We start from the raw sequence: 13,842 nt of genomic DNA on the forward strand, positions 1-13,842 counted from the left end.
GGACTCGACTCATAGTGACCCCTCCTTGGGTTTCCGAGGTGGTATCACTATGGAAGTAGATCGTTCAACCTTTCTTCCAAGAAGTGGCTGGTGGGTTTGAACTGCCAGCCTTCTGGTTAGCAGTCAAGTGCCTTAGGGACTATGCTACCAGAGCTCCCCTAAATTTGCCCCTATTTTTTTCCTGAGGTTTCACATTTAAGGCTTTGATCCTTAAATGGCTTGGATCCCTAATGGAGTTAGTCTTTTTGTATGGTGTGAGGTATGGATCTTGTTTCATTTTTCCGCAAATTGGTATCCAATTTTGCCAGCACCATTTGTTAAGGAGACCATCTCTTTCCCATTTAATGGATTTCAGCCCTTTGTCAAATATCACCTGACCGTAGGTCGATGCATCTCTTTCTGAGTTCTCAGTTATATTCCATTGATCTACGTGTCTGTCATTGTACCAATAGCAGGCTATTTTGACTACTGTGGTTGTACAGTAGGTTTTGAGATCTGGGAGTGTGAGACCTCCTACTTGTTCTTTGTCTTCAATAGTGTTATGTTTATCCACAGTCTCTTTCCTTTCCATATAAAATTAGTAATTGATTTTTCCATACCCTTAAAGAATGTTTCTGGGATCTGGATTGGGATTCCTTTGAATGTCTAGAGTGCTTTCAATAGTATTGACATTTTCACCATGTTCATTCTTCCTATCCATGAGCATGGTATGTTCTTCCATTTATGTAGATCTTTTATGCCTTCTGGAAGTAGTGTTTTGGAGTTTTATTTGTACAAGTCTTTGGTGTTCTGAGTGAGATTTATTCCCAAGTATTTTATTTTTTTGGTAGCTAATGTAAACAGTGTTGATTTCCTTATTTCATTTTCAGAGAACTTTTTGCTGGTGTAGAGGAATCCAACTGATTTTTATATGTTGGTCTTGTATCTTGCTACTATGCTAAATCTCTTAATTAGTTCCAGTAGTTTTTTTATTGAGTCCTTTGGATTTCCTAGGTATAGGATCATATCATCAGCAAATAGGGATAGTTTGACTTCTTCCTTATCAATTTTGATGACTTTGATTTCCCTTTCTTGCCTTATTGTCCTGGCTAGGACTTCCAATACAATGTTGACTAGAAGTGATGATAGAGGGCATCCTTGTCTGGTTCCTGTTCTCAAGAGAAATAGTTTCATTCTCTCTCCATTGAGAATAATGCTGGCTGTTGGTTTTGCATATATGCCCTTTATTATGTTGAGGAATTTCCCTTCTATTTCCATTTTGCTGAGAGTTTTTGTCAGGAATTGGTGTTGCATTTTATCAAATGCCTTATCTGATTGATATCATCATGTGGTTCTTTTCCTTTGTTTTATTTATGTAATGGATGACATTGATTGTTTTTCTAATGGTGAACCATCCTTGCATACCTGGTATGAACTCCATTTGGTCATAATGTATTATTTTTTTGGTAGGTTATTGGAGTCTATTGGCTGGGGTTTTATTGAAGATTTTTGCATCTATATTCATAATGGATATTTGTCTGTAGTTTTCCTTTTTAGTGATGTCTTTGCCTGGTTTTGGTATCAAGGTTATGCTTGTTTCATAAAATGAATTGGGGAGGATTCCATCCTTTTCTATGCTCTGGAATAGTTTGCATAGGATTGGTGTCAGTTCTTCTCTGAACATTTGGTAGAATTCTCCAGTGAAACCATCTGGGCCAGGGCTTTTTTTTTGGTTGGTAATTTCTTTTAATGACCTGTTCAATTTTTTCTTTTGTTACTCCTCGGAAGGAAGGTTGGGCAATCCTACTTCTGTAGTGATACTGCCTCAGAAACCCAAGGAGGGGTCGCTATGAGTTGGGGCCAACTCGATGGCACACAACAACAACAACAACATGGGTCTGTTCAAATTTTCCACCTCAGTCTGTGTTACTTTAGGTAAGGAGTATGTTTCTAGAAATCTGTCCATTTCTTCCAGATTTTCAAATTTGTTGGAGTATAGTTCTTCATAGTATTGTGATATTATCCTTTTAATTTCTATTGGTTCTGTTGTGACATTGCCCAATTCATTTCTTATTTGTGTTGTTTGTATTCACTCCCTCTTTTCCTTTGTTAAATTTGCCAGTGGTTTGTCAATATTATTAGTCCTTTAAAAAAACCAACTTCTAGTCTTGTTGATTTTTTCTATTGTCTTTCTGTTTTCTGTTTCATTTATTACTGCTCACATTTTCATATTTCTTTTTTTCTGGTGATTGTAGACAGGTTTTTTTTTTTTTTTTGATGCTCTTTTTCTAATTATTGTGGATGTTGGGTTAAGGTGTTGATTTTGGCTCTTGCTTTGTTTTTGATGTGTGCATTTATTGCTATAAATTGGTCTCCGATCATAGCTTTTGCTGTGTCCCAAAGATTTTGGTATATTGTTTTTTCATTCTCATTTGATTTAAGGAATTTTTTAATTTCATTTTTTTTATTTCTTCTAATACCCAGTCATTTTCAAGGAGGGTGTTATTCAGTTTCCAAGTGTTTGCTCTTTTTCCACTGATCTTCCTATTGTTGATTTCTAATTTGATAGCCTTGTGTTCTGGGAAGATGCTTTGCAGTATTTCAATGTTTTTAAATTTATTAAGGCTTACTGTGAGGCCCAACATATGGTCTATCCTGGAGAATGTTCCATGTGCACTGGAAAAGAATGTATATTGTGCTGTTGTTGGATGAAGTGCTCTGTAGATGTCTATAAGGTCAAGTTGGTGAACTGCATTGTTTAGCTCTTCTGCATCTTTGTTGAGTTTCTTTCCAGTTGTTCTATCTATGATTGAAAGAGGTGTATTAAAATCTCCTACTTTGAGTGTGGAGTCATCTATTTTTCTTTTAAATTCTGTTATTAAAATCTGGTTTATGTATTTTGGGGCTCTTTTCCTGGGTCCATAGATATTTATTATGATTATGTGTTCTTGTTCAATTGATCCTTTAATCATTATATAATGTCCTTCCTTGTCTCTTATGGAGGGTTTTGTCTTAGAGTCAATTTTATCAGAAATTAATATTGCCACTCCTACTCTTTTTTGATTGCCATTTGCTTGATATATATTTTTCCAACCTTTGATTTTTAGTCTATTTTTGTCTTTGTCTCTGAGGTGTCTTGTAGACATATTGAGGGGTTATGTTTTCTTATCCAGTCTGCAACTCTCCATCTCTTGAGTGGTGTGTTTAATCCATTGACATTCAGTGTGATTATTGACAAGTATGAATTGGTTGCTGTCATTTTGGTGTGTGCTTTTTCATGGTGTTGCTGATTTCTTTCCACATAATTTTCTGTGCTGAGCTTGTTTTATATATGAATCACGTAATCTCTTCCTTCGTTGCTATTGTTTTAGTATTTGCTAAATATTTGTGCTTGTCCTCTTTCTTATTTTGATGTGAAGGTTTATTATTTTTCTTTGAGATTATCCTGTGATTTATGATTTTCTCCCCAAGTTTAGAACAGTCTGGTCTATCTTGCAATTGTCTTGGCTTCCTTACCATTTAGAAGTTCTGTAACTACACAATTTTTCCCTTCTTTTTGGTTTGTAGTTGTCCTCATTTGTCAATTGATGTCTCTGGTTCCCTGTTTATAATCTTGTAAGCTTATTTACTTTGGACACTTCCATTACTGGGTTGGTTTCTGGGCTATGTAATTCTGTGTGATCATGGTCAGTTGTTGTTTGCTGTTGTATCTCTGTCCATAGGACTCCCTTATCATCTCTTGTGAAGTTGGTCTGGTTTTAAGAATTTCCCTTAATTGCTGCTTATCTGGAAATGTCTTAATTTCACCATTATATTTAAGGGACAATTTTGCTGGGTATATCATTCTTAGGAGCTCTGGTAACATAGTGCCTAAGGCACTTGACTGCTAACCAGAAAGCTGGTGGTTCAAACCCACCAGCCACTCCTCGGAAGTAAGGTTGGGCAATCCTACTTCTGTAGTGATACTGCCTCAGAAACCCAAGGAGGGGTCACTATGAGTCAGGGCTGACTCGACGGCACATAACAACAACAACAACAACATATCATTCTTGGTTGGAAGTTTCTTTCTTTCAAGGTTTTATATATACCATCCTATTGCCTTCTTGGCTGCATGGTTTCTACTGATAAATCAGAGCTTAGTCTTATCAGTTGCCCTTTGTAGGTAACTCTTCTTTTTTCCCATGATGCTTTCAGGATTTTTTCTTTGTCTTTGGTTTTGGTGAGCTTGATGATGATATGTCTTGGTAATTTTCTTTTTGCATCTATTCCATTTGGTGTTCATTGGAGTTCTTGATTGGATATATTCTTGTCTTTCATCATATCAGGGAAATTCTCTTCCAACAAATCTTTGAGATTTTCTCTGTAGTTTTATTTGTCTCTTCGTGTTCTGCAATTCTGATTACACATAGGTTATTCCTTTTGCTGGTATTACATGAACATTAGGCTTTCTTGATTTTGGTTTGATCTTTTTTCTGATTGATCCCTTTTCAAGTAAGTATTGAGGAATTTGTCTTCACTATCAATAATTCTGTCTTCCATTGATTCCATTTTACTCCTTTGCCCATTCAGTGTGTTATCAATTCCTGAATATTTAGTTTTAATCTTCTGGATTTCTATCTGTAGATTTTGTATCATTTCTGATTTTTCATTTATTTATTTTGTCACTTTGTTCTTGTATTTTCTTCCAAAATTGTTCTAAGGTTTTCTCTGTGTTTTCCTCAATTTTATCAGTGTTTTCCTTGATCTGTCTCTCAATCCATTGAAGGTGCCTAAATATAATTCTTTTGAATCAGGGAGTTCCAATGCTGCATCTTCCTCAGGGATGTGTTTTGGGTCTGTATGTATCCTAGTCCCTTGTTTCTAGTGCTTCATCTTGCTTCTTTGTGTGGATTATGATGATCTGTTGTCTCCAAGGCATTTTTATTTTTGTGTTTATATTTAATTGGTGATTGCATGTTGGAGTGATTTGCCCAAGAATTTTGTTTTCTTTGGATGTTATCTGAGTAATCATGGTACTGTGCTCCTCTATTTTCTAGTTGGTAGCACTTATGCACTTGCCACCTGTCTCCTTTCTAGTCATCAGCCTCTCATATGTCTGTTCTGTCCTTGGCAAGCAGAGACTGTTCTTAGGTCTCTGGAATCTGAATGAGAATGCTGTCACTTTAAATATCCAAAATGGCCACTGCCTGTAAACATTCAAAATGGCTGTAACCTCCAGATAGCCAAAAGTTGACAGCTCAGTTTGTCTCTTTCTTTGCTGTTTACTTTTTTAGTTATCAGCCACCAGCACAGTCATCCATGCAGCCCATGGTCAGCAGGGCTGATGTTTAGGTTAATTCTCAGGTCCTAACACCACTTGGAAATATTCAGGCTGCCCGTGCTATCAGGAGAGCTGGCAGTCTGCAGCTGGGTTTTTATCCCTATTCACTGTTTTTGTTCAGGTTCTTCTACAAGTTGGTGTTTGATTCACTTTTGAATCCTTCATTTCAAAGGTCAGGGCTCCAAGATTATCCTGTCAATTGGTTTCTGTTTTCTTTGTTGAAGAGAGTCTGTGTAGCTTGTCTGCCTATTCTACCATCTTACCAGAAGTTCTTTTTACTTATTTATGTGCCTTCTTCCCAACTATGTGTGGCTAGGATCATGCCTTTGGATATTCTAAAGCACAATTTGCATATTGTATGTTTTCAAAAACCATTCATTCATTCATTTGGCCTCAATTCATTTCTGTCTGAATGTGCTAGATACTGAAGGTACAAAGGTAACTGAGACAACTCCCTGCCTTGTACAGACTTTGTGGTAATATTTTCATGTGAAAGTTGGACAATGAATAAGGAAGACCAAAGAGGAATTGATGTATTTGAATTATTGTGTAGGTGAAGAATATTGCATATACCATGGATTGACAGAAGAATGAACACATCATGTACTTTGGACATGTTATTAGTCCCTAGAGAAGGACATCATGCTTGGTAAAGTATAATGTTAATGAAAAAGAGGAAGACCATCAAAGATACGAACTGACACAGTGGTGCAATGAAGGGCTCAAAGATAGCAACAGATGTGAGAATGGCAAAGGACTGGGCAGTGTTTCATTCTCTCATACATTGGGTTACTATGAGCTGAAACCAACTTAATGACACCTAACACACAGGCACATATTTCAATATAGTGTGCTAATATTTACATCTATGCACTTGCTTCATTGCTTCACTACTCCAAATACTTGTTCTTTTTTATTATTAATAATTGTTGACTAAACATCATCAACAGCAAGAGCTATATGAAGAGTGCCTGGTGGGTGCTGACTCTACCAAACCATTGTTAAAAGGCAATTGTATATAATGATGGCCAAGGTTCATGCTATATAAGCAATAAGTTGTTGGCTTAGGATATTACTTAACTGAATACCTGAATAAGACCCTTTTAGAGGGAAGAGACTCCACGGAGGGGCTCAGATGACAGAACCATGTGTGCGTCTCCTTTGACAGGTCCAGTGATCAATGCCAAGGAATTCACTAGAAAACTGTAGCTTTTAAGTTCAATATAAAATGTAATTTAGTAGAATATTAAACCCAAATATGCTAAAATTTCTAAAGGAAGGGGAATATTTCTCAATTATACTTTCCTTTTAATGTCATTAAAATACTTTTATTTATAAGTTAATCCCTTTGTTGTCAGACAGCTATTTCTTAAAAAAAAAAAAAAAAAAAAAGAATAAATCTATACCCCATCCAGCTTTAAAAATAATCTGTATGTATCTATTTTCTAACGTTGTTGTTGTTATGTGCCGTCGAATCTGACCTGACTCATAGTGACCCCTCCTTGAGTTTCCGAGGCAGTATCACAACAGAAGTAGATTGCCCCATCTTCCTTCCGAGGAGTGGCTGGTGGGTTTGAACTGCCAGCCTTTGGTTAGCAGTCAAGTGCATTAGGCACTACGCTACCATAGCTCCCATTTTCTAACATTAGCAATACTTTATATACAATATTTTAAAGCTGTGGAAAAATCTTTTCTTATTGTTGTGTGAAGGCAACATTGCTAAAAGGTAAAATCCAATATACCAGATAAAAATAGAATGCTTTGATTGAAAGAGAGAGAGCATCCCCTCCCTTACTTTCTCTTTGAGCAAAATATTATTATTATATATATATATCCCAGTCAAAGGTTAATATCCCTAATGTAAAGAAATTCTGCAAATTGATAAGAAAGTAATAAAAATCCTAGTGCAACATTTGACAAATGATTAGGAACAGACAATCCACAGAAAAGGAAATTCAAATGATGAAGGGAATGCAAATTAAATCAAGAGATGCTATTTTTTATTCTTTGAGGGCAACTATGAAAAGGAGGTAGCTCTGGTAGCATAGTGCCTAAGGCACTTGACTGCTAACCGGAAGGCTGGCAGTTCAAACCCACCAGCCACTCCTTGGAAGGAAGGTTGGGCAATCCTACTTCTGCAGTGATACTGCCTCAGAAACCCAAGGAGGGGTCGCTATGAGTCGGGGCTGACTCGACGGCACATAACAACAACAACAAATAAAAAGGAGAAGATTCAGTGCTGGCAAGAATATAGAGAAAGGCCTTCTCATACATTTCACTTGGGAATGTAAATGCTGTATGTGGTAGTTGAGGTTATATGTCCACTGGGCTCAGCCTGGGTTTGAGTGGATGGGCAGCTGGTGATAGTTTTTTCCCATGATGAGACTGGCAATCAACTGCCACAGCAGCTGAGTAGCTGTTTTAGGAATATGGTCTGCTTCCCATATATATAGATATAAAGGAGGCCTGGTAGTATAGTACTTAAGGCATTTGACCACTAACCAGAAGTGGTTAGTGGTTTAAACCCACTAACCACTCTGCAGAAGGGAGACTGGGTAATCTGCTTCTGCAAAGATTTACCATCTCAGAAATGGAGTCAACTTGGAAGTAAGTTTTTTTTTTCTTTTTCTTTTGGTTTTCCCATATATAAAGAGAAACTTTGGGAATGGTCTCTAGCTTTTTAGCACACTTGAACCCTGCATGTAGCCAAGTTGTTCAGCAGCCTGCCATGCCCTGCTGATCTTTGGGACTTTTTCTGGACTTGAATTAATGGCCCGCCATGCTGTTTGGTAATATCAGGACTGTGCCTTTTTATCTGTCAACCTTGGGTTTGTTGGCCTCACCAGCCAGCAGCTGCCTGAGTAAAGAAAAGCTTCCAGCTTCAATGGGCATGGAGCAGGAGGCAGAGCTGAAGCCCAAAGTTGAGAGGTTTTCACACAGTCCCTAGAGCCTGGCAGTTTGAACTCCGACTTCTAGCCTCCAAACCTGTAAAAGAATGAACTCCTGTTTGTTTAAGCCATCTCATTTATGGTATTTTCTGTTAAGAGCAGCATGAAGTAACAAAAACACTATACTTTTAGGAATTATTGATAAAAATTAATAAACACTTATAAGCTTTGACCCAGGAATTTTCCTATAGAAATAAAAATAACAGTCTCTAAGGATATACAAGTAAAAATTATTATTACAAGATTATTTGTGCATCTGTAAACTGGAAATAATCTTTTCAGCAAAAAAGATACATAATTGACTTAATTATGATGTAGCTATAAATTAGAATATTATACTGCTATTAAAATAATGTTAGAATAATATTCACTGATCTGTAGAGGTATCCAGAATGTACTGAAAAAAGCAAATTATTGAGTAATGATAGAGAATTTATTTTAAAATCCAGTAATATTTTTATATGTATAATGCATGTAGTTGTGTGTACACACACACACATACGCGATACCTTTTTTCCTGTTACATTTTTATAAGAACAAAGCCATAAGTATTGAAGAATACATGCCAGGCTAGGAAGCTAGAATAGGAACCTCCTTTTCATCTTTTTTGATTTGTTACAATGAATGCATCTTACTTTTCATTTAAGAAAACAGACGGAGAAAATTTAAATGAAACAGTCAATCATATAATTGAATTATTAGAGTTCATACATTTTTGCCTGGGTAAAAATCTGCTTTGTAGATTCCTGTTACCTATTGTAATATTCATGAAATTTTGGACTTCTTTACTTATGGTGAGAAAAAGATTCATGTCTACAGTATTACCAGTGTCCACATTCAGATTGAGCTATTTAGATGACTCTTCTATTTTCAATTTCCCACAGTATCAAAAATGGAAAAAGTAAATTGTCTCATCAATGAAACATTCAGCCGTACATCAAACATTTCTTCTTCCTTTTCCCCATTTGTTAATACTATACATTATTCATTTAAGTCATTCTTCCATTCCAGATTATAAAGTTCATCTCTTCCCTACAAGATCATTTCTTAAACTATGTTTCTAGAAACAGTTTATTTTTCTACTTCTCCTTTGGACATTTTTCTTTACCTTAATTCTAAGCTAAAGGAATTAAATCAAGCACCACCCAGGTTTTTGCTGAATACCCTCATTGTGCTAGAATTTAAGAAACTAGAAATATTTTTCTTAGACTATGAAGAAAGTAGGTATTTTCTGTTTACTCAATATACATATTCTTCTCTAAGTTTCAGTGATAGCTACTTTTTTCTAAAAAAAAAAAATCAATTTATAGGACACACACATTCCCTATTTTAACATTGATGAAATTGGAATGTGTTCTAGAGATACAGAAAATAATGGTGCATCTTAAACTCAATTGCGCTTAGTTAATGAAATACGGTAGATATAGGGGAAAATAGAGTAAATGGAATATTATCAGAATATTTAATTTGACCAAGGTATTAAAAAATAGAGTAAATGGAGTATTATCAGAATATTTAATTTGACCTTGGGATAACAAGGGTACAAGGGAGCAGTAAGAAAGTATCATCCAAGTAATTGGAATATTCTTCCTCCTTCATCATGACCCTGAGAAATGGGGATCATTTTAATAAGAGAAGGTGTATATTCAAGAATAAGGATGCCAATAAATTGAATATTTGTGGAGCCTTGTTTCCTTTACTGCTTTCTCTATGGAGTATGGGATATCATTTAAGATGAGATAGAGACCAGAGTCTCAAAATGGATAATGTAAAGAAGGGGAGGATCTTTGAAAAAAATCTTAAAACCAAGCTTGTAAATATAAATTATTATTATTATTATTTTGTAATCTTAGGGCTTAAATTTGTATTCATTAGTGCTTTATAGTCCAGCATTTTAGTACACAATTGCTAATAAGCTGAAATTACTCTAGAAGAAAAATGAGAATAAGTTTGTCAATTCAGTTGAGATATGTAAAGAAAATGACAAAATTAATACTCATATTCCTTCTTTTACTATGAATATTGCATAAGTTACTTCAGTGTAGACTATTAGTGCCAATGCTTTCATTAGCTAAAACCCTTTGGAATGCATTTAAAAAGAATTAAAAATCTTCCTTTCACTTACTTGAACTCCAAAATGTTCATTTTGTGGCGATAATCTCCCTGGACCATCTTTAAATTTGAGGATTGCTCAGAACTGGAAGCGTCTATCTTTCCTAAGAGCTGCATTACCTAATGAAAGTACAAGAGGGAGGTTTTTTTTTTTTTTTTTTTTTTTGTGAACAATACCACCCGTGCTTCCATTAATTATACTTTACATCTAAAGGAGCCAGGAAACAGGCTTGAACTTAAAGCAAGCTTGCGATTTGAAAATGATGTTTCTCAAATGAGTATGAGTCAGTATTTACAGAACTATCACCACAGAAGAAACAGTAAGGGATATTCCTTTCTGCTGTCTATAATACTCCTTTTGATAATAAATTACCTAGTGATTAATGGATACATTCTATTGTCTTTAATTTTTTTTTTTTCTTTTTACTGTGATTTGGGTGAAAATTTACAGAGCAAATACACTTTCCATACAGCAGTTCACATACACTTTGTCTCATGACACTGACCACAATTCACCACAATGCAACCTCTCCCCTCCTACTTGCTCCCCATAGTTACCTCTTCCCTCTGTCCATCCCTCCATGTACTCCTGCCCCCTGAGCTGTCTCCCTGTGCATAAGCAGCCCTTCTTTCTCCCATGCTTGTTCTCTCCAAGGAGTGTATCTACCTCAGGTAAATGTTCAACTCATATGCCTGTCTATTGTTTGGCTGGAAGTCACAGGCGTGCGTTCAATTCCAGACCTGAAGGGCAACTAGGGGCCATAGTTTCAGTGGTTCCACAGGCTCTATTGGGCCTGGTCCCCTCCTTTTTTTTTTCCAAATGATTTTGAGTTTTGTTCCACATTGTTCTCCCTGTCTATCCAGGATCTGCTATATAGATCCTCTTCCAAGTGGTTCACAGTAGTAGCTGGGCACCATCTATGGCTTTAATTTGTTATTACTTTGATTATTTATTTACTTTCTATGTCCACAGGTATAATGTAAGCTCTCTTATTTACCACTCTATCCTCAGTGCATATTAGGTAAATACTCAACAATAAAATACTCAACTTATGGAATAAATGTTTAAATGCATGATTAGGCTCAGAGGAAACACACATGAATGGCCTAAAATTAGGCCTCATAGATTTCCAGGTAGGATTCAAACATGAGCACAAGTAAATTCCAGATGAAATGATTTAAGGCATATAAAGATCAGAATAGACAAGTTCCAGTTCTGGAAACCAGGATAAGAGTGCTTTCCACATTGCCAGAAAAATTGAGGATTATCTTTGTTGTTGTTGTTGTTATGTGCCATCAAGTTGGACCCGACTCATAGCAACCCCTCCTTGGGTTTCTGAGGTGGTATCACTACGGAAGTAGATTGCCCAGCCTTCCTTCCAGGAGTCTGGTGGGTTTGAACCGCCAGCCTTCTTGTTAATAATCAAGTGCCTTAGGCACTATGCTACCACAGGATTATCTTTAGTAAGATGAAAATAAGGTAAAATAGATGCAGAAATGCAGCACAAAAACTAGAAAAGTACAAACAGAACTCTAACCACTTGAGAAATGAACAAACAAACAAAATAAACAAAAAGACAACCCACTCTTTTAGTGGTGACCATGGAAAGGAGCTCTGGTGGCATAATGCCTAAGGCATTTGACTGCTAACTAGAAGATTGGTGGCTCAAACCCACCAGCCACTCTGTGGAAGGAGGACTGGGCAATCTACTTCCATAGAGATTTACCACCTTGGAAACCCAGTGGTGGTTGCTCTGAGTTGGAATCAACATGATGGAAGTGGGTTTTGGTCTTTTTGGTGACTGTGGAAATGTATCTCTCAGATCATCTGCTGTGGGGAACATAGTTGTCCAAGGGCGCTGATTGCTGTGCTCAAAATCTACCACTCTGTGTCCAAAGCATGCTTCCCATAGGCTGCTTCCATCCAAAATCTGAGTAACATTCCCTGATGGGTCAAGTAACTTGATGTAACTTTCTTAGAACGGCACTGTAGTCTCAGATCTTCCACCCCTATTTTTATTTATTTATTTATTTTACAGGAGTCAGGCCTATATTTTAGTCTGAAGTCTGTCCCCACCTCCTCCAGCTCCCTCCACAGTTTTCCCTCAATAAATCTCTTGAACCTCTAATTCTGTTTCGGCATTTGCTTCTCAAAGGTTCTGGACTAACATTGGTGTCAAATTGTAAATCAACACTGTAATTACAAGTTACTTAGAAAATGATAATGAGAACATTATATCAAAAGACCACAGCCAAATTTATAATCAGAAGTAAATTTAAGCATTAAATGTTTTCATATTTATACAGGAAGGAATGAAGCTATGCAAACTAACCATTAATTTTAACCAAAGTTAAAAAGAGATTATTCAACCTATCCAAAGGAAAGCAGAATGAGGAAATTGTTAAATTGTGTTAGGAAGACTGGCCCGACAAAGATGCTCTGGTACTAAAGAATATATTATATTATGTGGCAAAGGGATTTTGCACATGTAGTTAATGTTACAGACCTTAAGATAGGAATATTATCCTAGATTATCTAAATTTGCCAAAGCTAAAACTAAACCAAAACCAAAATCACTGCTTTTGAATCTATTCTGCTCATAGTGATCCTGTGAGTAGAATTTCCCCATAGGGTTTAAAAAGCTGTAAATCTTTACAGAAACAGATTGCCTCATCTTTCTCCTAGGGTGCTGCTGGTAGGTTCAAATGCCTGACCTTCTTGGTTAGCAGCCTAATGTGTTAGTTAACTTCAACACAGCCAGAGCTCCTTTAGCTAATCAGAGGAGCCTCTAAAAGCAGAAAATTTTCTCCAGCTGTAATCAGACAGATGCAGCAGATGAAGTCAGAGAGATTTGAAGAAAGAGAATTTTCAAATTGCTCACCCTTGGAGAACAGTGACATGGAGAACACGAGAAGGAATGCAGACAGTCTCTAGGAGTAAAGACCAGCTTCCATTGGACAGTCAGCAAGGACCTGAGTCTTAACAACTGAGAGAAGTTGAATTTGGTCAACAACTTGAATGAGCTTCAAAGAAGATGCATTTCCAAAGTCTCCCCAAAGGAATGCAGCCCTACTGTTGTTGTTGTTAAGTGCTGTCGAGTCACTTCCAACTTATAGTGACCCCATGCACAGCAGAATGAAACACCGCCCGATCCCATGCCAGCTCCATGACCCTTGCTATTCTTGAGCCCATTGTCCCAGCCACCGTGTCAATCCATCTTGTTGAAAGCCTTTCCCTCTTTCGTCGACCCTCCACCTTACCAAGCATGACATCCTTCTCCAGGGAATGGTCCCCTCTAACAAAGTAGGTGAGACAAAGTCTGACTATCCTCGCTTCCAAGGAGCATCTCGGCTGCACTTCTTCCAGGACAGAGTTGTTAGTTCTTTTGGCAGTCCATGGTACCTTCAGCATTCTTCACCAGCACCACAACTCAAAAGCATTAACTCTTCTTCGGTCTTCCTTATTCATTGTCCAGCTCTCAC

At 36.8% G+C, this 13,842-nt stretch overlaps 1 protein-coding gene across 1 annotated transcript in view; it reads right to left on the minus strand.

Annotated features, from left to right (window-relative positions):
- Window positions 1–13,842, minus strand: part of FAM81B (family with sequence similarity 81 member B) — a 103,335-nt gene that overhangs the window by 13,249 nt on the left and 76,244 nt on the right. Inside the window, exon 7 of the mRNA XM_007942550.2 lies at window positions 10,373–10,479. Within this exon, the coding sequence (XP_007940741.1) occupies window positions 10,373–10,479 (107 nt within the window). The remainder of the gene's footprint in view (window positions 1–10,372; window positions 10,480–13,842) is intronic.

Source organism: Orycteropus afer, unplaced genomic scaffold (genome assembly GCF_000298275.1).
Source record: "Orycteropus afer afer isolate SDZICR_OR568_19922 unplaced genomic scaffold, OryAfe1.0 scaffold00093, whole genome shotgun sequence".
Lineage (NCBI taxonomy): Eukaryota > Metazoa > Chordata > Mammalia > Tubulidentata > Orycteropodidae > Orycteropus > Orycteropus afer.